Genomic DNA, 26,273 nt, shown 5'->3' with positions numbered 1-26,273 from the left:
TTGCGGCGAGGTTATTATGTATGTCTGACTTCTCATCTGGAAGAAGTCAGCCTCTCTTTTAGACCTTGACACCAGGACAGCAGCAGTCTTACCACCCTCTGGGCGTTCGCTTTTATCATGCCGAGAGACATCAGGCCGCGGGACGACAGATAAAAGGAAGACGGAGGAGGAGGAGGAGGAGCAGGAGGAAGGGAGAGAGGAAGGAAAGCAGGATGGTTGTAGCACCATGCAGCAAAGGTTCTGAGGGTTCAAGAGTGAAAAGCAGCTAACGGCAACACACCAAATGATATTCTGTGCATTCTAATGCAGCGAGGCAGCTTTGAACACAGCCCACCTTCCTGTCGCACTAACCTGAACATAACAACCAACATCAAGTCTCGTTTTTACAAGGACAAAACGCAGAACACTTGATTTGTCAAAGCAAGTTTTTAGAGAAGGTGGCAAGTTTAAAGACAAACATTTCAAGATTGAATGCAGCCGCATTGTTCAATTGTTCCTGAAGAAGACTCAGTAGAACCTAAACCATCATATTCCCACCCACAGGACGGAATACTGCCACTTCACTGGCGGTTTTCTTGAGTCCATCGGGAGCTCCATGGATCAGAACTCAATGCGGTGAATAAAAGATCGCTCAGTCACAATCAGAAGCAGGGCGCATCCTCACAGCTGTCACCGTTAAATAATCCGCCTCCTCTACATGTCTGTGTTACTGGACTCTAACAGGAAGCTGCCAGTAGATTTTCTCGGAGCAAACCCAGTCCATTAGTAACTGTCAGATGGTGCTGCTCAGCTGTACCGGCAGACTTTCTGGGCTCTTGATAAGCAGCAGCTGCAGTGATTTCAGTGAGCTCCTTCACAAATTATTGCTCCGGTTAATGAGAGCGAAATATCGATTCACCATGGAGAGCAGAGACACGAGGATAAAAGCCTCTGAGAGAGAAAACCAGCAAAAGAAGGGCGACTTTCTGTGGAACTTGGAGAGAAGTCAGCCATTGCACAGATACCTGTTCTCCTTGGTGTGCTTGTCTGACTGTTAGCAGCATGACGCAAAAACTACCAGGTCAAAATTCATTCAACTTGCTAGAGGTGTGGCGCAGGAACCAAGGAAGAAACGCATCAATATGTGGGGCGGATTTGTTTAAATGTTTTTCAGCGCACTTGAAGGCGTTTGCCCTCTTTGGTGCAGTTACAGCCACGACCTAAAGATCCCTGGCATGAGGTGAAGCCCGTTAGCTGCCAGAAGAGAGCCTCAACAGCCTGACCCTTACCTGACAGAGCCCAGGGGCCGTCTGACTGGTCTCCTTGATGATGTTCAACCTCAAACCGTACCAGCTGACCGACCGTCTGCACGCCAGAGACCTCCTGTCCCTACCTGCTTCTTCATTAGCCTGAGGACCTGCCATCGCCACATCCACCCGACTCAGACTGCAGTCCATTCCCAGTGCTGTTTTAATAAACCCTAATCCAAAAAGAAGATTTGCTTGTTTGCTCTTAATTGGCTAGATTTGCCAACCATTGTCCTTGTGTGGACTTTTTTTTATCACTTTGTTCAGTGGGAGGGAAGGGGGTCATGAATTCCTCAGCCCATTTGCCTTGGACATTGTTTCTCTGCCAGAAAACAAGATTACCCAGAGCTGCTGAGCTTCTGCGAGCCCTGCAAGCAGACGGGGTGTTCAGGGGTTAAAGTCAAAGAATGAGCTCACGATGATAATTGTGGAGGGCTTGAGTCTCTGCCTGGGTACCTCAGGGTTATCAATATTTCACAAGGCTGCCAGCGAGGCACAGCAACATGCTCAGCCGGCTGTGTCCGAGGAAAGAGGAGGTATCGAGGGTGGGGAGGAAGGTGGAGGAGCCTCGGCCACCATTACAACCAACAGCCAGGACTGACTCAATGAGGTCCAGAGAACAAGAGCAAAGCTACAGAACCAAAAAAAGACAAGCGAAGGGGACGATAAGACTGTGTGAAGGTTGAAGGTATTAAATATGAACTCCACATGCAGTCTGGTGTGTCAGTGAAAGATTTATGGTGGTCATTAAACTCTGTAGGTGAATATGTATCAGATCATTTCAGCTAGTTTAGGACAATTGCAAAGTTTTACTTCCATGAATAATTCATGTAATTAATAGTTGGATTTGGCTAGTAAACCTGGAGAAGGTTGTCTAGTTCCCTCTGGTTATACATCACATCTTTCTTCTAACTGACAACTTGGTTGAAGAAAGGCGGGTTTACTGTCCTATTTTGGTGGAGCCATGCAGAAACATTTCTTCTTACTTGTGCTGAGGTGTTTGTCTGTGTATTTCCTGCCTCCAGTCCACTTCTATTGTGCCACTCACATGAAGGACAAAAACATGTCAGGAAAATAAGCACAAACAGTCTGGATTCTGTTTAACCCACAGAACCCACTGGAAGACAGTTTTTTTAGTGGACTTCACAGGAAAAAGTCTTTCAGTTTCGAAAAGTTTAAGAAACCTGATTATGTTTCCCTGAAATTCGTGTGCAGACACCGAGTGCCACATGTGCCAATGAGGAATTTTCTCTGAACCCACGGAACGGCCATTTGTGATGGAACCATCGTGTGCTGGTATCCAGGAAGGCTGATGTCAGCAGAGCGGCTTGATAAAAATTCAGGATTTAAAACATAGTCGGGAACAGACAGGCTTTTGTTTCTGCTGCTGCAGTCGGAGATGTGAATGGCAGCACTAATCCTGTTTCTCACACGTTGCTGGGGCACATGATCGTACACACATGCTCTCTCTCACGCACACACAGACACACACAGACATATATGTATATATATACACATATATATATATATACACATATATATATATACATATACACATATACATACACATATATACGTGTATATATACACATATATACATATGTACGTATACACATATATACATTATATATAATGTGTATATATACACATATATATAATGTGTATATATATACACATTATATATATGTGTATATATACACATATATATAATGTGTGTATATATACACATATATATAATGTGTATATATATACACATATATATAATGTGTATATATATACACATTATATATAATGTGTATATATACACATATATATAATGTGTATATATATACACATTATATATATGTGTATATATATACACATTATATATATGTGTATATATATACACATTATATATATATACACATTATATATATGTGTATATATATACACATTATATATGTGTATATATATACACACATTATATATATGTGTGTGTATATATATACACACATTATATATATGTGTGTGTATATATACACACATTATATATATGTGTGTGTATATATATACACACATTATATATATATGTGTGTATATATATACACACATTATATATATATGTGTGTATATATATACACACATTATATATATGTGTATATATATACACATTATATATATGTGTATATATATACACATTATATATATGTGTATATATATACACATTATATATACACATATACACACACACACACACACATATATACACACACACACACATATATATATATATATATATATATATATATATATATATATATATATATATATAAAATATAAATATGATCTAAAAAAAAACCTGGACCCTTCTGGCTTCAGTCTTTCTACTCTGTTAAATCCTGCCTGCAGACATTCAGTTCCATTAGATGTGCTGTCCAGCACACGAGCAGGATGAGGTCATGGCGTCTGCTGCCCCACCATCTGAACACTGACGTGTTTTTTTAAAGGCATCTTGGATGACTGGATCACAAATGGACAGTGAGACACATCAATGTTGACATCCAAGTGTGTGGAGCTGAGCTGAGTATGGGATTAATAATAATGATGAGGGGTTCTACAGCAAAATTATGGAAAATAGACACACAAACACTGTGTGTGTGTGTGTGTGTGTGTGTGTGTGTGTGTGTGTGTGTGTGTGTGTGTGTGTGTGTGTGTGTGTGTAGATGATACACTCCTGAGTGGAACTGTGGGCAGTTTTGTGCTTCGAGGTTCTCAGGCGGGTCCCTGACAAGAGCCTGCAGCTGTTTGTCTCTCGTGTCCAGCCTCCCTCCACATTCCCTTCTTCACCCTCACGTAATGGAAATCAGCACAGCTACAAATAGAAAGGGGTGACCCTCTTCCCTCCGAGCACAGCCACTATCTGTTTGACCTTTCACCTCACCACATTGACTCATCTCTCACTGCAGAGGTCAAGTAGTGGAGTTGGGATGCCCGTTTGTCTTTCCAGACTGACACACCTCTTCAGTCTTGCTAAGCCTGATGGAGTCCTAATGGAGTCATGACCCCTGACCCCAGACTATGCTATCTGATAGGGTGTCAATAAGAGGACGCTTGACCTAACAGGACTTCAAGGACACATAAAAGACAGATGCTGCATCCTTGAGTGCTGAACAAGTACAAGTTAAGTCTAGGTTTTGATGTTTATGCTTGAAATTGAAAAGATAACGTCTGACCTGCGTCTGATTCCGCTGCCTCAGCTACAAACGCATGAAGCAGCTGAATAACATGAGCAGAATCAAAGCGTTTGCTCAAGCCACATATAAGTTGGTCAGTTAGTAGTTAGTAGTTTCTGCATCAAAACCAAAAGCTGCCAATGTCTAACTCAACTACAGTAAAGGACAATCCAGCATTCATGAACCTTGTTCCCAGCCACTTGAAGTCTTTTCATTGGCCCTCAGTTTAGTCTTACACACAGGAAGCAATGATGATGACTATTTAACTCATTGGTCCCGACATCTATTGTGCACCACTCATAAAGTTATTATGAGCCCAAGTTATGAAAGAAACAAGCCATTAAATAGTCTGGAAGACTAAGCTGAGGGCTAAAGAGTCCTACGGTCTGTCGGAACAAAGCAGGCCTATTGTTTGGAAAAACTCTGAGTTTGGGGCCAAGGGAATAACAAGCGCAAGCTAGCTTGCTACATGCTGCAGAACAAATGCTAACGAGCCCCTGAAGCACAGACACTTCAACCTCTGATCAATTTAGAGTTTGGTGACAGCTTTTAGCAAAAGAAAACAGTACCCTGGAGCCTGTTACATTAATCTTGGAATAAAAGTTGAGTCAAGTCAACTTTATTTGTGCAGCTTCAAATCAACAGTTCAATCAAGTTCAAATCACCATGAGTGACAGCGGCACTGAAAACCTTCCTTTGACAGACAGGAACGTGGAGCAGATCCAGGCTCAGGGGCCCGTCTGCTTTGAACTGATGGTCAAAAGTTTGATGCCCTCAATCGCGTGTGAACTTTTCCCATGCATCTCAAACAGAATCCAACGTGTATATTTCTGAAGATCCCAACAACGTGACAACACTAGTAAGTAGACAACAGACGCTCCCCAACAAGGGTCATTCCATCCACCGAAAGACCAAACGCACAAGGTGACTTGACTCTGGTGACAACGGGACGCCGCATTCAACCACAGATGAAGCAGAAACAGAGAAACGATGATAGCCAATCAAAATCACAGCTTGTTACGATTCTGCAATAACCTGGTGACGTTTGATGCTCTGCCGGCAGTCACAGGGAGGCAGGTCCTGGCCACGCCCACGTCTGCTCCAACTCAAATTCAAATGTTGCTGATTAGTCGAAACTGTGTTCGGTCTCTCATCACGGATGAGCACAGGAGGACAGACCAGTTTTAGGATCAAAAACACAATACTTCCTGTTCATACGGCATCGCTGATTCCTGCATCTGGAAGCTGAAGTGTGAGATCGAACAGGTGCAGCAAAGTCCTGCAAACTCAAGTTAAGCCCAGCAAATCCAGGTCGTCTCCCTGCCTGGTGTCCTCATTCGAGCCCTATTTCCTCACCACTCAAAGCTATTTTAACACAGTAAAAGCTGAATATAGAACACAGAGTTTCGCACGCAGAACCTCGTATCCTGATTTCTCCTCTGTGGTTGAGGGAGGGGCTGGAGGGAGGAGGCTACCTGAGGCCGGAGGCTGGAACTGACAAACCTACGTCCCCACTCTCACTGAAGTGTGGGAGGGGAGGCGAGGGGGGGTCTGAGCTGGTGCTGCTGACTCAACTTTACTGGAGCCCCTCCATCTACAGCTCTGACAGGCTGGTGGAGACTCACAGGAAGGAAGAACACGTCTGACACACGGGATTTCAACCGTCGCTGCAATGAATCCGAAATCTTTCAGGTCAATTCCGTCAAACTGATTCATCAACTCTTCTGATTTACTCAATCTTCACAGCTTTGACCAACGCTAATGAATAATTTTGAACAAGGTTTATGCATTAATCTTCATAATCTGACACAATTAAGACTGTTTTTGCTTGATATGACTGATAGTTAACTTGTTAACATTCAGCCATTTGAAGGGCCTCACTGATACAGGATTCTTGGAGCTGATATTGATGTGAGAGAGTGAGGACGCTCTGGTAAGATCCGGCAGCCCTGGAACAGGTGTAACAGAGATATCTCGGCCTGTAAAACCTTAACCTGATGGAGGATAATTTACAGTTTAGAAATACCTGTCCAGACTCCAGGACATCAACAAACTTACAATAATAAACTTCACCGGAAACCAAATCATTGTAAATCACAGCATCATCTTTTCTGAATTAGATTCTGTCAGAAAACAAACACAACAAGGTTTTTGGCCGTATGAGGCAACACGTACCCTGATAGCACCGGATCCTTGACCAGCTAATATCAGGGTCATGAACCGGAGAACATCTGGGGCTGAGGGCATCTAAAAATCTAAAAGAACAATGCTTGTGTGGTTCCCCTGCTCCGGGGGCCTGGGACTGCATTGCAATTCTTAATTCATGCAAACTGAATTCATGGGGGATTTCCATGGATCTGTTTTTGGATGAAGTCCATCATTTCAGACAGTTGATGAGCTCCAGCTGGAAATGTCAACATTCTTAACAGATTTATAGCTTCGACTCGAGACGTTTTTGAGTGGAGATGTAAAATAAGGCGCCCTTGAAAAATGTGTACGTTCCTGTAAATGATAGCTTTGTGTCTCCTGTTCAGCCTCCATGTGATCATGTGTTCCTTGTACTTGTACACATACTTGGCCAAAAAAGGATTGGTTAATTTCACTACCATACTGTTGGGACAAACCGCAAATGAATCGAAGCTAAAAATGTTAAATCACAAGTTTATTCCTCTGCAAGTGTTCATGTGTTTTTTAGATCATTTTAATGAAGTTTAACGGTTGCTCGGTGGGCTACGCCGTCATTTACCGGTTACTACCACAGTGAAACTTGATAGGCCTGGTCAGACAGACTGTGTGTGTGTGTGTGTGTGTGTGTGTGTGTGTGTGTGTGCGTGTGTGTGTGTGCGTGTGTGTGCGTGTGTGTGCGTGCATGTTTTCTCCTCAAACACACAAGGCTGGTGAGTGTCTTGAGTGTGTGTGAAAAGTTTCAATGTGTTAAGAAATGCAGGAAAGAAAAAAAGCAGGATCTATTTTCCTACCTACATTCCTTCCATTAACCCTTGACTGAATTGATCACCGAGTCAAATTCTCCAGGTGTGACCTTTGACCCCAACAAATACCAGGGAATCCTAGTCTGGGTTTCTCAGTCTTACCTGGAGTCCTCTGCGCCTCAAAATACTGGAGTCGTCCATGCTTTACCTGAGCTCAGGTACCTCGTCCTTTTTGGTTTGGGGTTTGCAAAGCTACAAAGTTCAGGCACTTTCTAGGAAGTCTGTCTGAGCGCCGTTACACCACAGCCTCCTTCCTTTGTTTGTCAACTGCCAACAACATGCCATCCAAGAGCAGATGAGAGGCGCCAGAACAGCGCCTGACACATTCGACAAGCGACTCGCTCTCAGACAGGTGTTTCTCTTCTGTTCGTTTTCCAGGTTTGTAAAGTCTTGATTTTTCTTTTTGCTGCTTCGAATGTGTTCAGACCTGGATTCGTTCCCACGTGCACTTTAAAACAGAGATCAGTGTCAAATAGACTGAGAGTTTCTAATTAAAGAGGTTCCAAACATTACGAGGGAAATTCCACTTGGGAGACTTTGTATCCAACTAAAGTAAAGCCAGAACAGAGACGAAGGAGAAAGTGGTGGTGTTGTCTCGTCGACTCCAGTTCAGACCGTCACTCCTCCTGGTTTTCCTTCCTTTAGTTCTTTTGGTTATTCCAGCTGACTGTGGAGGAAAGTGCAGTCTGGATGTGAACCAAAATGGTCCTCTCCTGTCGCTCAGAGCACGTGTCCTTCCTGCGCTCAGCCTCCGTCGGCAGCTCTCCCATTCATCTGTTCAGTGTTGGACACACCCCTCCGCCTCTCGCTCACACACAGGGAGACGTTCACTCCGGGCACTTGCTTTCTAACCCCCTGTTTTCTTATTCTCTCTGGCTTCAGTCACCTCCCACCCTTAAGGCACTCGTCCAGAGAAGACTCCATTATTCATGGGTGCATCACAATAGAAATTAATGATAGCCATGATGCCCCGGGGGGGTGAAGGCAGGGAGGGAAGGTACCAGCCTGCTACCCTCTGACTTAATTAGATCTGGGCTGTACGGAGGTCCCAGAATGGCAAAAAAAAACAAACACTAGCAGGCAGCCAGTTTAAGAGTTCCTGATATCAGAGGGGCCACTGAGGTGTGTGGACTGATGAAGCAAGGTGACGTCCACTGAAGAAAGGGACCAAAAAGAAAGGAGCGGCGGGGCTGGCTCGGCGGCAGCAAGAGTGGACTGAAAACAAGAGGCTGTTTGTTTGCTAGCAGCGGTCCAGTGAGCGAGGAGGCACCTCGCATCCATCACCATGCCAACCGACCGGGCCAGATTCCATCTGGTTAACGCAGGCAGGAGCTCTGGGACTCCCACACAAAACCCTGTCACACACTAGTCATCTCTTCATCAGAGTCAGCCTCTCCCCAATCTTCTCCTGCATTTCTTTGGTGTTCCTTCAGAAGACAAGAGGAAGATCCTGCACAGCTGAGAGCGATAAAACAAGAGGCGGAGTCAAGGATGAGAAGCACAGATGTGGCTCGCTCCGTCCCCTTCCTCCTGATGTCTCCGTCTCCTCTGTTGTTGCCTTCTTTGCTCTCACTGATGTGTCAGTATGCTCGCATGCTTGAACTCCTCCCCCTTTGCTTTCATCACATGCTCACCCCCTCTTTCTCTCCTTCTCTTTCTCTCTCTCTCTGTCACTCTCATACACCAACATCACAGAACCAGAGGTGTCCAATCAGGTGCGAGCAAGAGACAGAGGCAATGAATGGAGGCTGGACAAGAGCTCCGCCTCCTCCCTCCCTCCCTCCTCTGTTCTGTCCGGCCTTGCTCGCTTTTATCAAAACAAGAGGGTGTGTTCACACACACACACATGCACACTCACACACACATCTGCGCTTCATGTATTATTTTTGTGCATGTATGAATAAATCATGAGTGCACTGATCAGAGGCTTGGCATTATTCTGCATGATATCTCAGACACAAGCAGGTTCCTCCGTCGACTCTGACTGGTTCCAGATGGAGGAGGTCTGGACGAGCCACCGCTACACCTCAACGTGACAGTGAAGCACGTGATTTCAAAACCCTGGGATTTATATGGTTCAATGGATGTCAAAAAACATTCACACTAAACTGGAAAACGGGGCTGCAGCAAAATCAAAGGTGTCAAATGAGAGACTTGTTACACCCACATATCAGAATATGGCTGAAATGACTGGTTGGTTTGAGTGCAGCGCTTCAGTTGTCACCCCTCATGAATGCAGGATGGTTAGAAAAATGCAAGACCTGAGAGTCGTGTTGTTGTGAGCTGGGCTGGGAAAGAAATTAATAGATCGATACGGTCAAATAAGACGAGTAGTTCATCCTATTTTTAGATATCCTATCACGGTGTTGCGTATTGTGGCCGTTCCAGTGAAGTGATGTCATTTCCTGGATTTACCGGCCTGTTTTAGCTTTTCTTATATTTGCCTGTTCCGTTATATCCACTTATTAATGATAATTATGTTCAGCACTCAAAATCTCCCGTGGCTGCAGCAGCAGCTTTGAAATGGTGAATAAATTGTTTGGAGTGTCACAAAAGCCCCATGAAAACAACTAGAAAGTCTAGAGGAGACGAACAATTTGGTTATTTATCCAAGTCCAAGTTAGCTCAGGGCTAACAGGAAGTAGCCACTCTGCCAGAGTCAGTCTCTGGTGCACTCTCCATCGAGCATGCTCAGTATGCATCCTCCCAGCGATGCAGGAATTTCACCATGGACACAAAAACTCCATCTCCTGTGAAATCCAGGGAGATTCACCTGGTGGCAATGAGCTTCATGTGGAAAAGAGCTTAAATTATCAAACCATTCAGCTCCTACATTACATCAAGTTCACTCCTGAGCCGAGGGAGAAGTGTGTTTATCAAACTGAAATCACCCCATGAGCCTCCACTGCAGTAAACACACGACACAGAGAGAAAAGAGGAATGGAAATAGAAACACAGACGGAAATGGAGGCAGAGATTTCTGAGGTGGGAAGGAGGAAGATGTCTGGTGTCCTCCTTCGTACTGATGAGTCAGAGAGAGACGAGGCGAGGAGGAAAAACACAGCGACTTCTTCAACACGCAGGACAGATGGAGCTGTGGCATATGTGGTATGCTGGACCGTACAGAACGTTCTTCAGGCTAAAGTCTCTGTGTTTGCGGGGGAACCCAGACCTGGATTCATGTTGGCGTGAAGCCCCCGGCTCCTGGTCAGAGCCTCTATGTTAATGAGGGCAGAGGCCGAAGGGGCCACACAGAGGAATGTTCACAGCCACTGACACCAGTTGACTGGGCTCATTTTACTGGCTGAGCTGGTTCGTAGGCTTGAGTGAACTTTCTTCACTTGCCGATATGCTGGATGTTCCAAATGTGTGAGAATCCCTCAGGAGCTCTGAGCTCATCCTGAACATTCACCGCTCATCACTACTTTGAGGAAGGCTCATCGCGTGTTCTCGCCACCGTCGTGTTCAGCAAACAGCGGTCAAGAGGAAAGAGCTCCTGCTGGGGGCTGTTTTCAGAGGCGGATTAATGTAGGGTTGACCTGAATGTTTTGGGGCTTTGAAGCTTCTTCTGTTGGCATGGCAATCGACACCCAAATCACAATGGTGATGTGATTTTTGGTTTGTTTGTTTCATGAGTTTACGTCCAACATCCAAAGGAGGGCAAAAGTAGTGCAGCAACATTCTGGATATTATTCACGATTCAAAGCTTAAATTATTATCACTTGTTCTTGGACAGAGATTCAAATTCCCAGCTTTGTGAATCGCAGGTCACGTGTCATCCCACCAGCAAAACGCCGAACCTGCCGTTGACATGTGAACGCTCCTCAGCAAAAACGTGAACGCTCCTCAGCACAAACGTGAACGCTCCTCGGCACAAACGTGAACGCTCCTCGGCACAAACGTGAACGCTCCTCGGCACAAACGTGAACGCTCCTCGGCACAAACGTGAACGCTCCTCAGTCGGCTTTTCAAGACCAAACACAGGCAGAATCATTAAAAAGTCAAACACTTAGAAGAACATTAGCAGAGGTGAGCCAGAATCGTGGAGTAGCTGATCTGCTGTGGTGACCTGTGTGTGAAGCTTTGATTAGTTGCAGGTAATTAGCAGCGAAGGTCTGCAGCCCAAACAGCCCTGGATTAATTCAGATTTAGTTTGCTTCTAGGTGAAGCTGTATGGCACAGAGGAATAAAACACAGAAGGATTTGGATGCACAAAACTTCAGCCATTGATTATGTTTGGTGCTGGTAAGAAAAAAAACAACTTCATGGTTTGGGGAAGAGAGCCAATTTAATTCTGAGCAGCAGTTTTTTACATGAATCACTCCGCCTTCCCTAAATGAAGCAGAAACTTTGCAGAGTTCTCTAGAAAGTCTACAGTTGCAACAATGATGCTGATTAATTGATGAATTCATAGACCAAATGTTCCCCAGTTCCTGATGGCTGTCTGATGCTATCCTTAGTTTGGAACAATCTTAAAATGCCTCACTTTGGATTTTGGTTTATCAAAAAGAAAAACAAACAGACAAACCAACAGTTACTCATCATCACCAGCTAAATCCAGAGGAAGGATGAATTGCAGATGAATTCATTTGCCAAAGGCAGCATTTCACTGGTGGGGTGTCCACCCCCGAGGCTCTCAGCACCAAAGCAACCGGCTCCCTGCTGGATTCTGCTGGGCCCGGGTGATATTTTTAAAACTCTTTAATTATGAGACTCTGGTTTGAAGAAAGCGTGATGCCGTGACCTGAGTAGTAACAGAGTTCAGTTTAGAGGACTTTTTGAGGAATAACCAACTCCTCGAGACCTGAGTCATGTTCCTGTGTCTCGTGGTCGGCCCAGTATCGCCCAGTATCAGCCCACTATTGGCCCAGTATCAGCCCACTATCGGCCCAGTATCGGCCCACTATCGGCCCAGTATCGGCCCATGTGGACCAGCTATTTACATATAAGTGACTTACTGGCTCCTATCAGCAAACCAGCAACCTTCCCAACCAGTTGGTCGCTCCTCTGTTCAGGACCATCACTCAGGTCGATGTGCTGCTCATCTCAGAGTGACATGACAGTAAACTGGTAGTTTATGTAACAGAGAAGGTGATTTGATGACATCACCTTTGAATAAACTGACTTATCAAGACATGAAGACAAATAACTATGATTTAATACTGTACATATAAATTGTTTATTTCATTTTCACCCTCATGTTGGCGCACCAGTGAACATGGTGTGCTGCCTCTCTGACAACATGATTCCACTTTGAGCAGACTGACAGACACGTGGCTCTGAACGCAGGGACCATTAGCCTGCATTTCCTTCGTTTCAAATTAGTGATATAAAGTCTGGAAGTCTAGACACTGGTACGAGTGGTGAGAGGACAAGGAGAATGAATGAGTGATGATGAACAACAGAGAGAAGAGGACAGTAGGCTGTTTTGCTGCCGAGTACACAGCTAATTATGGCAAAAGCCTGTTCCTGCTGTGTCTCTGTCTGTGCTGCACTGCAGGTTAATTGAAGTGGTGGCCCCTGCTGTCCCGGTCAATGACCAAGAACTGCCATGAACAGCATTTCCCTTTTAGTTCCTCTCATCAGAAAGCATGAGCTCCTGAACTTCTCTGACCGCAGGCACTCAGTGCTGCCACAGCGGTGCCTCTATTTGTAGCTGACGGTGTCAGGCTTGTTGAGCCTTGTCACAGGCAGAGGCCCAGTTAGCTGACCTCTGGCATGTCTTCACAAGACAGCAAAGACACGGTGCAGGAGCTGGGCTCCATCTGAAGAGTCAAACTGCTGTTTTCAGCCGGACAAACGCAGCCACTGACATCATCTTTACTTCCTGTTACTGGAGATGTCAGTCTTTCTGACCAGCTCATACACGCCGGCCTCTGGGTTGCCCTCTGCCCACACCTATGCTAGCTTGCAGCCCAATGTAAACAAGGAAATAGGCTAACAAAGCCAATTTCACCCAGAGCAGTAAATTGCTTCTAGCAGTAGGGTTGTTACAAAATTTCACAAAATGAAATATAATTCAAAAACGCACGAAATAAGAATACAAATGTTAAAAAATACAAACCAATGCAGAGCAGCGCCGCGCACCACTTCCACCGATGACTTTTGACCCCCTCACCTACTGTGTACACATATTAGAAGAAGTAGTAGAAGAAGAAGAAGAAGAAGAAGAAGTAGAAGAAGAAGAAGAAGAAGAAGAAGAAGAAGAAGAAGAAGTAGAAGAAGAAGAAGAAGAAGAAGCGAAACAGTTGTTTGTAAATGGAGGAGGACGAGGTGGAACAAGCAGCGGACGCTCCTCCATCAAACACATGGGTTGTGTGGACTTATTTTGTCCTCCATGTAAAAGACGAGGCAGCAGTGAGACGGTGGTGGATGAAACCAAAGCAGCGGTCAAACGATGATCCACAACAGCGTAGCCTGGGCCAGCACTGCTAGCACGACAGAAGGACATGAAGCTGCTGGAGGCTCAGTGTTGCAGCTCCCTGAGCTCAGACCCTCTAGATCCTGATGAGACTGCAGCCCTGAGCACCACTGGAGGGTTGTTCTCCTTCCATCAGGAATGGAGTCGTCCTCTTTGTTCACAGCAACAAAGCACTTTTTATTGAAGTTTTATGTTTGGATTTGCATTGAAGTCTAAATAAGAGAAAATACAAATATTTACTTTTTCAAAGCAAAGGCCATTTTATTTTGTAGTGACGCAGTAAAAACTGTCTGCATATTAAGGAAGAGAATAAGGAATATTTGATTTTTGCATTTCTGATTTTCTTTAATCTTTATTTCATATCGTGAGCCCTGTTTTGTATTTTGTATCGTTTTGTGAGTTGAGTATTTTGTTGTACCCCTAACTGGCAGTAACAGTAGTAGTATAAGCATGAAGCTGTACGACAGTAAGAGCAGCCCAAATGTCCATGGATGGCTGTGCTGGACCGGTCAGTGTGGTTTGGGTTGGGGTTTAGCATCATAGCCCAGGAACCGATCATGATACCAAAGTCTGGTCTGATCACCGGGACCAGCAACAGCAGCAACACTGCCCAGACTGTCAGTTCAAACGGTCGTGATCAAAGTGTTGTATTTCTGGATGCCTGCTAGGTGCAGACTTCAACACGCTACGTACCCAGCACACATTTTTCATTCAGACATCCTGTCTGGTTGCACACGCACGCCATGTCTGTCACGGACTGACTGCCAAAGCACAGTACAAATACACAAATTGGAAGACACAAAGAGGAAGTCAAGCACACACATACGCACAGGCTGTTGTGCCAGACAAGGCCGTCATCATTGTGTCATAACGGAGCCGAGATAAAGAGCGCTTGTTAGTGTTGCTTCATTCATTAGTTTCATGAGCTGGTCGACTGTTAAGTCAGACTGTCCTGCTAGGCATCTGTCTGGGCAGCAACCCGCCGCTGACAAACTCAACGGCAGCAAACAGCTTTGAGATGATGATAATAACAGCGTCTGGAAGAGGGAGAGAATTTACACCAACACAATACCTGCCGATGTCAAGAGGGCCTGGTGCAAACGTGAGAACTGACACACTGTAAGGAGAAAGAAAAGAAGCCTGAAAGGCTGCAAACAGAAGCTGAAATTGAAAAACATGAAGGCGGTACGTATTGTGAATGCAGCGGTGTGTGTGTTGCTGCATTTTGCTGACAGCTTGTGTGTCTGTGTGTATTGTGCTGACAGTGTTTAGATGAGTGTGTCAGCCTCCTCAGACTCGACCGGGGGAGAAAGCTCGGCCTGAATAAATTAAACACGACTGTCTTCTTTACTGACTGAGGTGCTGGGATGGAATCGTCGTGCTGGTCAGCGATGACAGGAGGAGGTCAGGACTGAGGATGAAGGCAACACTATGTGTCTCTCCGTCTCACAATGACTACAAAGAGTCTTGACCTTACATAATCACAAGCTCCCAGGCTTGCTGCTCGCTCACAGCAGGACACTTGTGAATCATCCAGGCAGGCCGTGGCGGCGGCAGCTGGTCCGCTCGGCCTAATGAGGCTGGATGTTGGACAGAAGAGGAGGGGTTTACGAGAAGCCAAAAGTCACGAGAGGTGAAGATTCTGGAGGAAGTTCTCCCTCCTTCACGCAAGAGAAAGTTCCAACTAAATGAAAAAACACAGATGTGAAATTTCTGAGATGCAGATGAACCAAATCATTTTTGTCCATCCATCCTTTTTCTACTCCGTTTATCCATTAAGGGTCGGGGGGCGGAGCCTATCCCAGCTGACATTGGGCGAGAGGCGGGGTTCCCCCTGGATGGGTCACCAGTCTGTTGCAGGGCCATCGGGAGCCATTAGGGGTTCGGTAGCTTACTCAAGGACACTTGGACATGGTCACCAGGGGAAGTGGGGATCGAACCAGCAACCCTTAAGTTACTAGACGACCTCTCTAGCTCCGAGCAACGCCGGCCCTCGTTTGTCTTTGTTTTTACATTAATATAAGACATGATGTTCTCCAATAGATGATAAACATTGAACACCGCTTTTTAAGCAACTTAAATCTACCAAAAGCCTTCCAGGTACTCCAAGTGGGGACATTTTCTGGCCTCCCTGGCGCAGGTATGCGCTCCGAGGCCTCAGTTCTAAACGTACGAGGCAGGTTCATGATCCCTCTTCAAATCTGCTGCTGCACCTCTGAAAACCACAGCGAGCCCCTGTATGCTGCTCACAGCCATGGGGAGGCCTCTTCTCCCATGTATAGCGAAGTGAAGATAGAGGCTGTAAGACTGATGAAGCTCAGGCAAAATCAAAGCTAAAGAGGAGGAGCGGGGGAGGGGTGGTGAAAAGGACACAGCACTGCATAAAAGCTTTTTCTCCATTGGACAGGGGTTGATAAGAAAAACGCTGAGTAAGCCTGATCCAGCTTTACCCAGGGATGAAAGAGAAGAAAGAGAGAATGAGAGGGGGAGGCAAAAAAGACGAGAGAGAACAAGGGTGCTGGAGACACACAGGACAAAATCGAAAGCTCCCCACCCTTGATCGCATGTCCAGGGTGAGGAACGGCTCTTGTAGCGGCGCAGCTCTCCTCCAGCTGAAGCAAAAATGTGGAAAACGATACAGGAACGTCTGACTGAACCTTGAGCACCATCACTCTGTACCTGACAGGTGGTGAGTTGATACTGGTGACATCATCAGCTGATCGCTCCTCATTTAGGTCACAAGTCTGAATCCCCAGCTTGCTATCACAGTACGCTGCCACTGCAGGTTCAGACTTTGAACGCGCTGGATTTGTTGGGTCAGAACTCACAGGTGACCTCATCCTGATTCCTTTAACTTGATGTTTGGAGCTCTTTTGGGTTGTTGTTTTGTTTCAAATCTAATTTATTGTCATTTTTTCCTACTTTACTGTGCTGCAGCTGACAGATGGTGTTCATAAAGTTATAAGTACAAGATGGATCTCTGGAGTCCAAATCCAAAACCCTTTGACTGGTTGACTTCCCACCAACGACCCAGTACTCCCAGTTACAACACTGGTTGTTATGTGCTGATATAGGATAAAGAGTCGGTCTTCAGGATGTAATTTTCACACTCGTGGTCGAGGGAAGCCTGGTTACAGTAATATCCCGGAGCAAGACATAGTGAAGAATATCATATTGTACCAGAGTAGCCTCGGCAGGACAAACATGGGTCCTTCTCTCAGGCAGGAGTGAGGTCTGAATGTTCACGCCAGCTCGCCCTGATTATCTCTACTGTCGGGGGAAAGGGTGGCTGGGGATGTGTGCTCTTGACAATGGAGGTCTAATCTCTCTCTCTCACTCATGCGCGCACACACACACACACACACACACACACACACACATGCACTCTGGTGTGGGGGGGCAGTTTTATCAGCAGCTGACCACGTCAAATCTCAGCAGCTCACATTGAGCCGATCTCCACCAGAATTATTAGACGGATTTGCTATTTAACTAGCGAGTTGAAACCCTTCACACCAGTGATGTGTAAAGAGGGAGGGCTTGATTGTGTGAGTGAGTGTGAGCGTGAGTGCCAAGGCAGAGTTCAACCTCAGTTCAAACATGGCTGCCTCTCTTGTGAATGTGCCTCTCTGTTGTGAGTCCGTCCTCAGTCGGGTGGCAGCGCCAAAGCAGCCAGTCTGCCTGTGACGCTGCTTCCTGCAGACAGACGGCTGTTGTTCTTCCTCACTGCAAACACGGAGGTAAGTTAGGTGGTTCAGGTCGGGCTGGACGGATCTGAGGTTTGAGTAGAGAGGCAGGACAGCAGCTCTGATCCTGCAGCTCTTGCCTTCATGATTGGAAGAATAAAAACATGAGCAGGTTGAGTCCTGACTGCTGTGTCTCAAGCGTCTGACCTCCCGGGACAAAACCATGTGCTACGGTGGCATCATTAAGCTGTCTAGAGTTGGTTTCAGGGTACAATTATTCCCACATAGAACGGCGCTTAATCCCAATTTAATGACCATACTGGTTAAAATATGAAGAACGCAAAAGAGAAGAACATACAGTGATGCCAGAACATAATTACTGTAGCTGAATTTGAGCCTGGACTAAGTACTGAGAGTAACAGTTTGCTGGTTTTACATGCTGCCAGTGACTCTAGAGCTGTGTTTCTGACTGGGTCAAAGCTGCTTGCTGCTGGCAGGCTGGCACATGCATGTGTTCTGCACCCGTCATACAGCAAAGAATCCAAAGCTACACATCTTTCAGGACATCCCATCATCCTCAACAAAACTCTCTCATATTTTGATTAAGCGACTCCTGCACATTCAGGGGTAAGCAGCACTTGTAGGAGCGAGTTGCCAGGCATTTTCTGTTGTTTCCTGATGAGTGAATGATTCAGTCCACGTCACACCTGTAGAGTCCTGAAACCCAGACATGAGTGGTTCTCTCGTTTCCAAGTCAGTGACCTGAAATCAGGTCTGTAATCCCAGCAGATCCACCAGTAAACACCAGACTGGTGGATGTTGGAGGTTCAGTTCTACATCGGATCCACCAGTAAACACCAGACTGGTGGATGGTGGAGGTTCAGGTCTACATCGGATCCACCAGTAAACACCAGACTGGTGGATGTTGGAGGTTCAGGTCTACATCAGATCCACCAGTAAACACCGGACTGGTGGATGTTGGAGGTTCAGTTCTACATCAGATCCACCAATAAACACCAGACTGGTGGATGTTGGAGGTTCAGTTCTACATCAGATCCACCAGTAAACACCAGACCGGTAGATGGTGGAGGTTCAGTTCTACATCAGATCCACCAATAAACACCAGACTGGTGGATGTTGGAGGTTCAGTTCTACATCAGATCCACCAGTAAACACCAGACTGGTGGATGTTGGAGGTTCAGTTCTACATCAGATCCACCAGTAAACACCAGACCGGTGGATGTCGGAGTGGAGGTCATTAAAAGGTCATCAGGGGAAACACAAGAAGCGTGTGGTGTTGACCTTGAAGTCATGTGACCCTGGTGTAGCTCCTTCATAGGCTACATTAGCTTTGTACTGCTAACTGTTTCATTTAGTTGTCAGTTGCATTGGCTTAGGGTGGAGGGAACCAGGGAGACAATCACTTCCTCTTGGCTTCCAACATACCTCATCCCAGGGCAGTCAATGATATAATATTTGTACAAAAGGGTAGGGAAAATGTACATACTTTATAAGTGAAAACAGCATTTTCAGACCTCGTGGATGCTCTGGGTTTACACTGATTTGTTCTCCTTGAAGCAGGACGAGCATTGGCATTAAGCTTTCACCTGACGGCTGCTCTCAAACTTCAGTACATTTTCAGTTTGACCTGGACCTGAACCAAAATCAGAAGTTGCTGCCGGAGGCAGTCTCAGACTTAGTGTTGCTCACTCTGGACAGCAGAGAAGGACGCAGCATCCGCATCTGACGCAAGAGTAGTTTAGTAACGGGTAGTAACGAGGAAGATGCATCACACTGCTGGTGCCCGACAGTCACAGCGGTGCTGTAAAGACAAGACTCAGCTGGTAAACCAGACTATTTTGAGTGATGCCAAAGAGACACCATCATCTGAAAACAGTCCTCCATCATCTTCATTTGGGGAGCAGTTCTATTTCCAGTTTGAATGACAGCGATCTTCCACTGCCCCTGAAAGCAACCTGGGATCTACAAGCCAGTTCCCAGATTTCTATGATGTCAAACCACAAACCGACAGACGACCACAAAGCGGGATGTCAGCAGTCACATGGGGCAGCCGCCAGAGTAAATGAAGCCTCAGGACACATGACGCACACTGGTGACCTGGGCTGTGGTCACGTCCCATTACTGTAATGCTTGTGTGCTTTACTCTGCTTGTTTTAATGGAAAGTGAAGAACTGGAGGGCCTTGTAAGACCACACACATCAGACCTTACTTCCTATAAATATACGAGACTTTTCTTAGTGATACGTTTATCAAACAACAGTGTTTTCAAGAAATGACACTTTTTTCAGGCCATGTTACCATTCGTGTACATGTGAGTGCTTCCAAGTGGCACCTCAGCACAGATGAAGAGCCAGATTCCTGGAGAGAGCATGTCCAAGCAGAGATGTGTGGAGGACTGACAGGAGTTGTGTTTATGTCAGAGCAAGTCATGGACAGATGTTTCACAGCTCTCCTGATGAGAACAGAGTCAGGCCATTGATTTTCCTTCTCATCATCAAAGCGAGTGGGAAAGATTCTGTAAAGACTGAAAACCTGAGAAAATATCTGGTTTCTGGATGAGGTCAGCTTCTGGTAACACCGGAGAGACACAAGCAAAGATACGGCTGACATAATGCAGATGGAAGACGAGGAAGAACATTGGCTGGAGGCTAAAAACACAAATAAAGTAATCAAGTTACCCTGCAGATTTGACTGAACTAAATAAGATGTGTATCTTCATCAAAGAGCTCAGCGTTGAACCACGAGTCTGTAAATGTGGAAGTTCCAAGCTTGACTGTGCACAGGAGTTACATAGATGATGACCACCACCAGGTTTTATGGAAGGAGGAGTTTTTGTGATGGAGGAAGAGGAGATGTAGCAGCTCCAGCAGGGAGGGGGAGAGCGTGCGAGATGGAGAGACAATTCAATTTCCACTGCAGCATCAGAGATGGGCGATGGAGTCAAAAGTGGATTACTCAGAACAGGAACTGCATGTATTTGTTCACGAGACGATGAAGGAGGTATGAAGCACAGCTACAGACTTCCTGATAAACCAGGATGGACGAGAAGTCTGCTCACAGTTATTACTTTAATGAACACATTAAGAAGCCAGCGAGAAGCTTCTGTTCTGCTCCGGATCTTCTGGGGGACAACTGAGCACAAGCAGGCTGTCTTGACATCTTTCAATATTCAATATTTTACAAAGGCCATATTGCTCTCATTGCCAGGTTCATACTTTTATTTTGCAGTCCCCACATTGATTAAGTGGTTGTACATTTGTGTGAGATCACCAACCAAAGACGGCAATGAGCTTTTTCTTTGTTTGTGATGATCGAATTATTACCATCTCCCAAGAGCAGGGAAGTTTAGCTTCGGCCCTCATGATGAAGATCAAACAAACACGGTTGAAGAGGTTGCATAATACAGGGAGGTACAGAGTTTTGCTAGTAGAGCTAAGTTGCTAGCAAATGACAACTACTTCCGCACTGGCTTCTCCCAGTTAAGGTGGGACGACTAAATTATGGCAAGTCAAGAATATGCTTCAGTGTATCGTCAGTAATTATGTCTCTAAGATGGCTGAGTTTTGCTTGAAAAATGTAACCACACACACCTCACGGTAAAAAATTCCCAGACAGCTGGTGGTGACAGATGGTGCAACTGGTTATTGAGTTGATTATCAGCATCAGATTGCAGTGAGGAGGCTGAGGCGATGGAACAACCCTTCGACATGGAAGATAAAAGTACATGAGCCAGTCTGATGAAGCTGGGAGTGGGGTATGTGGGCCGAGAGATTAATAGCCCACAGCTTTTCGTTTCAAGAAACAGAGTGTAGTTTTGGCACTAAAATGAAATTAATGTGTTTCGATGAAACCAAATATTTTCCCAAGCAGTAAAAGTCTAGATTGTCCTGAGCTGATAAGGCAAATGTAGGTCTCATCTCAACGCTCAATCAATCGATGGAATGATAGAATCCTCGATTACTAAAATCATCGACATGTGGTCCTATTGAGAAGAAGGTTTCTACCTGTGAGAAATAATGTGGGTCACTGAGGTAAAACTCCAGCTCATCCCTCCAACAGAGGAGAAGCAGTTTAGTATTGACGCTGAAATCAATCCTTCTCCCCGAGTGGAGGCGAAGCTCAGCCAGCATGGACTCGCTACTTAATGCTCAGTAACAATCCCCCCACGCTGTCGACGCGGGCCGGACTCATCCTCCACCATCTCAACATCCTCACCTCTCGCCATTCAATCCCTGACAGCAATCACGGAAAAGTGTTGAGGAACGATCCAGTTTGTCAGTAAGATCAAAGTTAAGGAGCAAGATCTGCTCCCTGCAGGAAGTCCGACACGTCTGCTTCTCCACAGAGACTCTCCAAATTAAAAGCTGCTGCTGCCAACGTATGTAATCACTGCTTATTGGTGAGGGTTTGTGAAAGTCTTTTCCAAACATCTCTGGTTTTAATCAAACTCTAATGAGAAAATTAATGGTGTTTGCCACCCAGCTGCCAACTCACTGATTTGTTTGGGGCTTCTGGTTCATAGTTTCCTCTTTTTAAACATTTTGGCATAAAGAATCCAATAAAAGCTGTTGGCAACTATGAGGAAGCAGTGAGAGAGACAAACAGACAACAATGAGGAGGAAACAGACGCCGACAAACAGCCTCAACAAAGAAATAAACACAAAGGCAGAGTTTTAACAGCAGGCAGTGCCCCATGATTTCATTGTTTCTTGCTCTAATGTGAATAAATCCTGAGTTTTCAAGGTTTTCTCTAGCAATGAACAATAATAAACACCATAAAAGCAGAATTAAGTTAATTAAAATGGCTGGTGATGGTTTTATGGTTATTTAACTAGTGAAAATGGCCTATCTGAGCAGATTGAAGACAAACAGAGAAACTGAATGGAAATGCTGGAAACCTCCTGACTCCTGTATCAGCATCTGAATTCCTTCGTCACGGTGAACGTCTGAACCTTTGAAGCCTGGCGTAGCCCTCACTTCACCTCACACTTATCAGTTGGTCATTAATGTGGAGCTCAGCTGATCTGTGGGGACTCGTCACTGCTCCATCGCACACAGAAAGATGAGAAACCACATCTGGCTCAACCCACAACTGTCTGTGCAACTGCTACGAGTCTCATCCTGCTGGTTAACATCACCTGTTTTCATGAGGCGCTTCCACTGTCAAACACGACTGTGAGCTGCGTTCATCACACACAAGAACATCTGGTGCCCTCAGGAAACATCAAACGCACCGGAGGAAAACAGGCAACTAGCACGATAAGGGGAGCAGCAACCTGGAGTCCCCCGGGAACCAGAGGACAGTACGACCCAAGACCAGACGGAGCAGAGTCGGAGGACCAGCGGAGACAGCCAAGTGCTGTGTGGAAGGTGATACGTGCGGTCTCCCACACTGAAGAATTGCTTCAGCCTGAGCAATAAACCTCAAATGTACTGAATTTATTGAATAGTTAATTCATGTATTGAATTTATCTTGTATGCACGAGGAATATTAGGAAACTAAACCAACCCATGTGCACTTTACTTCAACTGTTTCACTTGGTTTTATTCCGGTGGCAGCCTGTGGTTACTCAGGCCATCAGGGAATACACTGGGCAGGATGTCCTTGGATGTTGGGAACTGATCCGTATGTAGGTCACTATTGATTAGGTGAAAGGACTGATCGATGCTGAGTGGGACACTCCAGGGAAACCACACATGAAGACAACGAACCACATGAAACACTGGAAATGGGCAGAAGGATGACAATAAGAAGACTCAAGAAAGGGTTCATCAGCAGCGTGTGAAGATGATGAGTTGGGATGGACCATGGCTACCTGCTAAGGCTAATGCTACTCGACAAACAGAGAGGAGCAGATGAAGTTGTGAGATGAGCGCTGGACTCCATGTAGCAGGTGGGTGTTTCTGCGAATTATCAGGTGTACAGTAGCAATCAATGCCATCACCTTGTGATGGATGGCGTGCAACATGACACTCAAAGAGAAAAGTCTACATGCACTGACAAAGACGAAAGAGGAGAAAGACAAGAGGGGAACACGAAGGTAGTAACGGGATCTTCTCCTGAACAGATGCAGTCGATAGAGATCACGTATCTGCTGAATCTGACAGGCTGATCTCAGGTCTGTGGGAACCAGGGCAGCAGAAAGAGCACAACACATGAATATAGAGCCAAATCACAACAGAAGTTTTCCAGAGAAGACAGATTGACCTGATTAGACAGCGAGATTCAAGACAACAAGGAGAAAGCAAGAGTGCTTGTGTGTATGTGTGTGTGTGTGTGTGTGTGTGTGTGCGTGCATGCGTGTGTGCGTGTGTGTGTGTGTGGTGAAACCCTGTTAGTGTGATTAATGTTGGGCATTAGCTTTTAGACCGGAGAGGGCTAGCTGGTCAGCTCAGAGCTACAAACATACATCACCACAGCAGAGATTGTCCCACCCTGCTCCATTAGAGAAGCAATAGCTCATTCTCCTAATTAACTATGTTTCGTGTGTGTGTGTGTGTGTGTGTGTGTGTGTGTGCGCGCGCGCGAACACTAATACAACTGAGCACAGGCACTGAGCTGTCGCTGTCCCCCTCCCCCACACTAAAACAGTAATAATGCTAGGATCAATAAAGCTAACTTAGGTCTTTAAGTTTCTATCATCTTGTGATGTGCCGATGAATTTTTTGGTCTTTTTTTAACAGGCAGATGCAGTGTGAATGATTACCAGCAGAAGCAAATGAAATCAGCACATATGAGATACATCTACACACCCATGCTCGTCAGGTTTGATACATTTTCAGTCCATAGAGAAATGAATAGATAATTATCTTGAGTATTGATTTTTATAAATTCTATAAGTGCAAAGCAACTGATGCTACGATTCTCTGAAACGCTGAGAATTTTCTGTTTCTGTCCTTTTGTGTTACTCAGTTCTTCTGATGAAAGAGGAACTCAGTCAGTTGTGATGGGCATCTTCTTTCACGAAGAGAATAATCATCGCTTCAACAGCAGAAAAATATGACATAATTGACACCCTACACTGACAGCATGAAAGATTTCATCGGGAATCATTCAACCTTCAGATAAATGTGATGTTTCTCTGTGACAAACACGTTCATCACAGTGAGGCTTTGTTCAGTTTAAAGTGACCTGATGACGACAGCTCAGACCATATGAAAGACATTTAAAAGATGCTGATGATGCCGCAGATCAAAGTGCTGCAATAAACCTGAACCATGTTCCTTTAAATGATAGCTAAACCAAGATAATGAGCTCCATTAATGCACTTCCACATGAATACAAACACGAGGTTAGCTAGAGGCAGACAAAGTCTCCAAGAACGAGCAGAGGCCAAACGAGGATTCTCAACTCCTCGCTGAGTTTCTACAGGAGACCAAAGAGACAGAGAGAGAGAGACAGAGACAGACAGAGAGAGACAGACAGACAGAAAGACAGACACAGAGAGAAACAGACAGACAGAGACAGACAGACAGACAGAAAGACAGACACAGAGAGAAACAGACAGACAGAGAGAGAATGTGTGTGTGCATTCAGTTGTCACACTCTGCTGTCTGCACACAGAGTCATCTCAAAGTGCAAATGAGAAAACCACACTGAGTTCAAAACATCATTAACCAGAGCTCCCAGAGTGTGAAGACAACACACACACACACACACACACACACACACACACACACACACACACACACACACACACACACACACACACACACACACACACACACCTGCTGAGATCTCTCCATAAGTCGCTGATATCGCTCTCTGTTGTTATCTTTCTTCGCTTGGCATCAGCACTAAGATACTGATGTGAGGAAACCATCCAGCTGCAACACAGACGGAGGTTCGCTCACACGAGGCAGAGACGACTGTTGGTCCCACAAACGCACCGGGCTTCATGCAGAGATATTTTCATACTAAATCTCACGTCTTGACAAGTCTGACAGATACTGGTCCTGATACTTGAGCAGCAGCAGGGCGTCCAGGCAGTGCGGGGGTCTGTTGTGCAGTCTACCAACACAGTGGCCGCTGGTTTGATTCCCTTTGTCGCCTCCAGTTTGTTTTGGTGTGTGTACAGACACAATGGGTCACGACTGCATGTGGAGAGCTGGAGGAAGGGACATGTCCTGGCTGCTGCTCCAGCACCTCCTCTGGTCGGTTAAAGGGCACCTGCACCTGGCGGGGGGGTGGGGGGGTGACTGGTGATAATCTGACGGCGTAAATGTTGGCCGATGTGCAGCAACATTCAAAATAATTTGACAGCAAAACAAAAAATCAACTCAGAAGAGACGACAGGTAGACCAGCACAGAACTGGGAGAGACTGGCAGACATGGCTGACTGAGCTGGACACAACTGGAGATTTGCTGGTGACTTCAGTCTTCACAATAAGTCCTTCTGAAGAACATCAGCTGATATCTGGAATGTTTTGTCGCCAAATATTGGTGCTATCACAAAGAAACTTGTGCACAGAGACAACTTAGCGCAGAAGCCGAAAGAATCCTCCGTAATTAGAACAGACGTGTTCCACTTTCTATTCTGAGTGACAGCAGGAAGTTCCGCCTCAATGGACCCCAGTAATCAATCCCTGCACTCAATTAGCCCACCTGTCAATCAAAGGCTCAGCCATGGTGCCAGGTCCACTTATCAAGACTGTGATAA

The 26,273-nt window shown here is 45.6% G+C and overlaps 1 protein-coding gene across 8 annotated transcripts in view; it reads right to left on the bottom strand.

The window, feature by feature from the left end:
* mast2 (microtubule associated serine/threonine kinase 2) overlaps nt 1-26,273 on the bottom strand; it is a 138,076-nt gene that overhangs the window by 67,175 nt on the left and 44,628 nt on the right. The window contains exon 1 of one of the 8 annotated variants that reach the window (XM_086225466.1): nt 7,591-9,045. The exons of the other annotated variants lie outside the window; for them this stretch is intronic. Within the exon in view, the coding sequence (XP_086081592.1) occupies nt 7,591-7,629 (39 nt within the window). The 5' untranslated portion in view covers nt 7,630-9,045. Of the gene's footprint in view, nt 1-7,590; nt 9,046-26,273 lie in introns of those variants that run through there. 8 annotated transcript variants of the gene reach the window in all.

Source organism: Aulostomus chinensis, chromosome 14 (assembly GCF_037954235.1).
Source record: "Aulostomus chinensis isolate RoL2024-O1b breed Wild chromosome 14, RoL_Achi_v1.0, whole genome shotgun sequence".
Classification (NCBI taxonomy): Eukaryota; Metazoa; Chordata; class Actinopteri; order Syngnathiformes; family Aulostomidae; genus Aulostomus; species Aulostomus chinensis.
The sequence above is the reverse complement of the archived record's forward strand: the minus strand, read 5'-3'. Positions and strand labels throughout refer to the sequence as shown.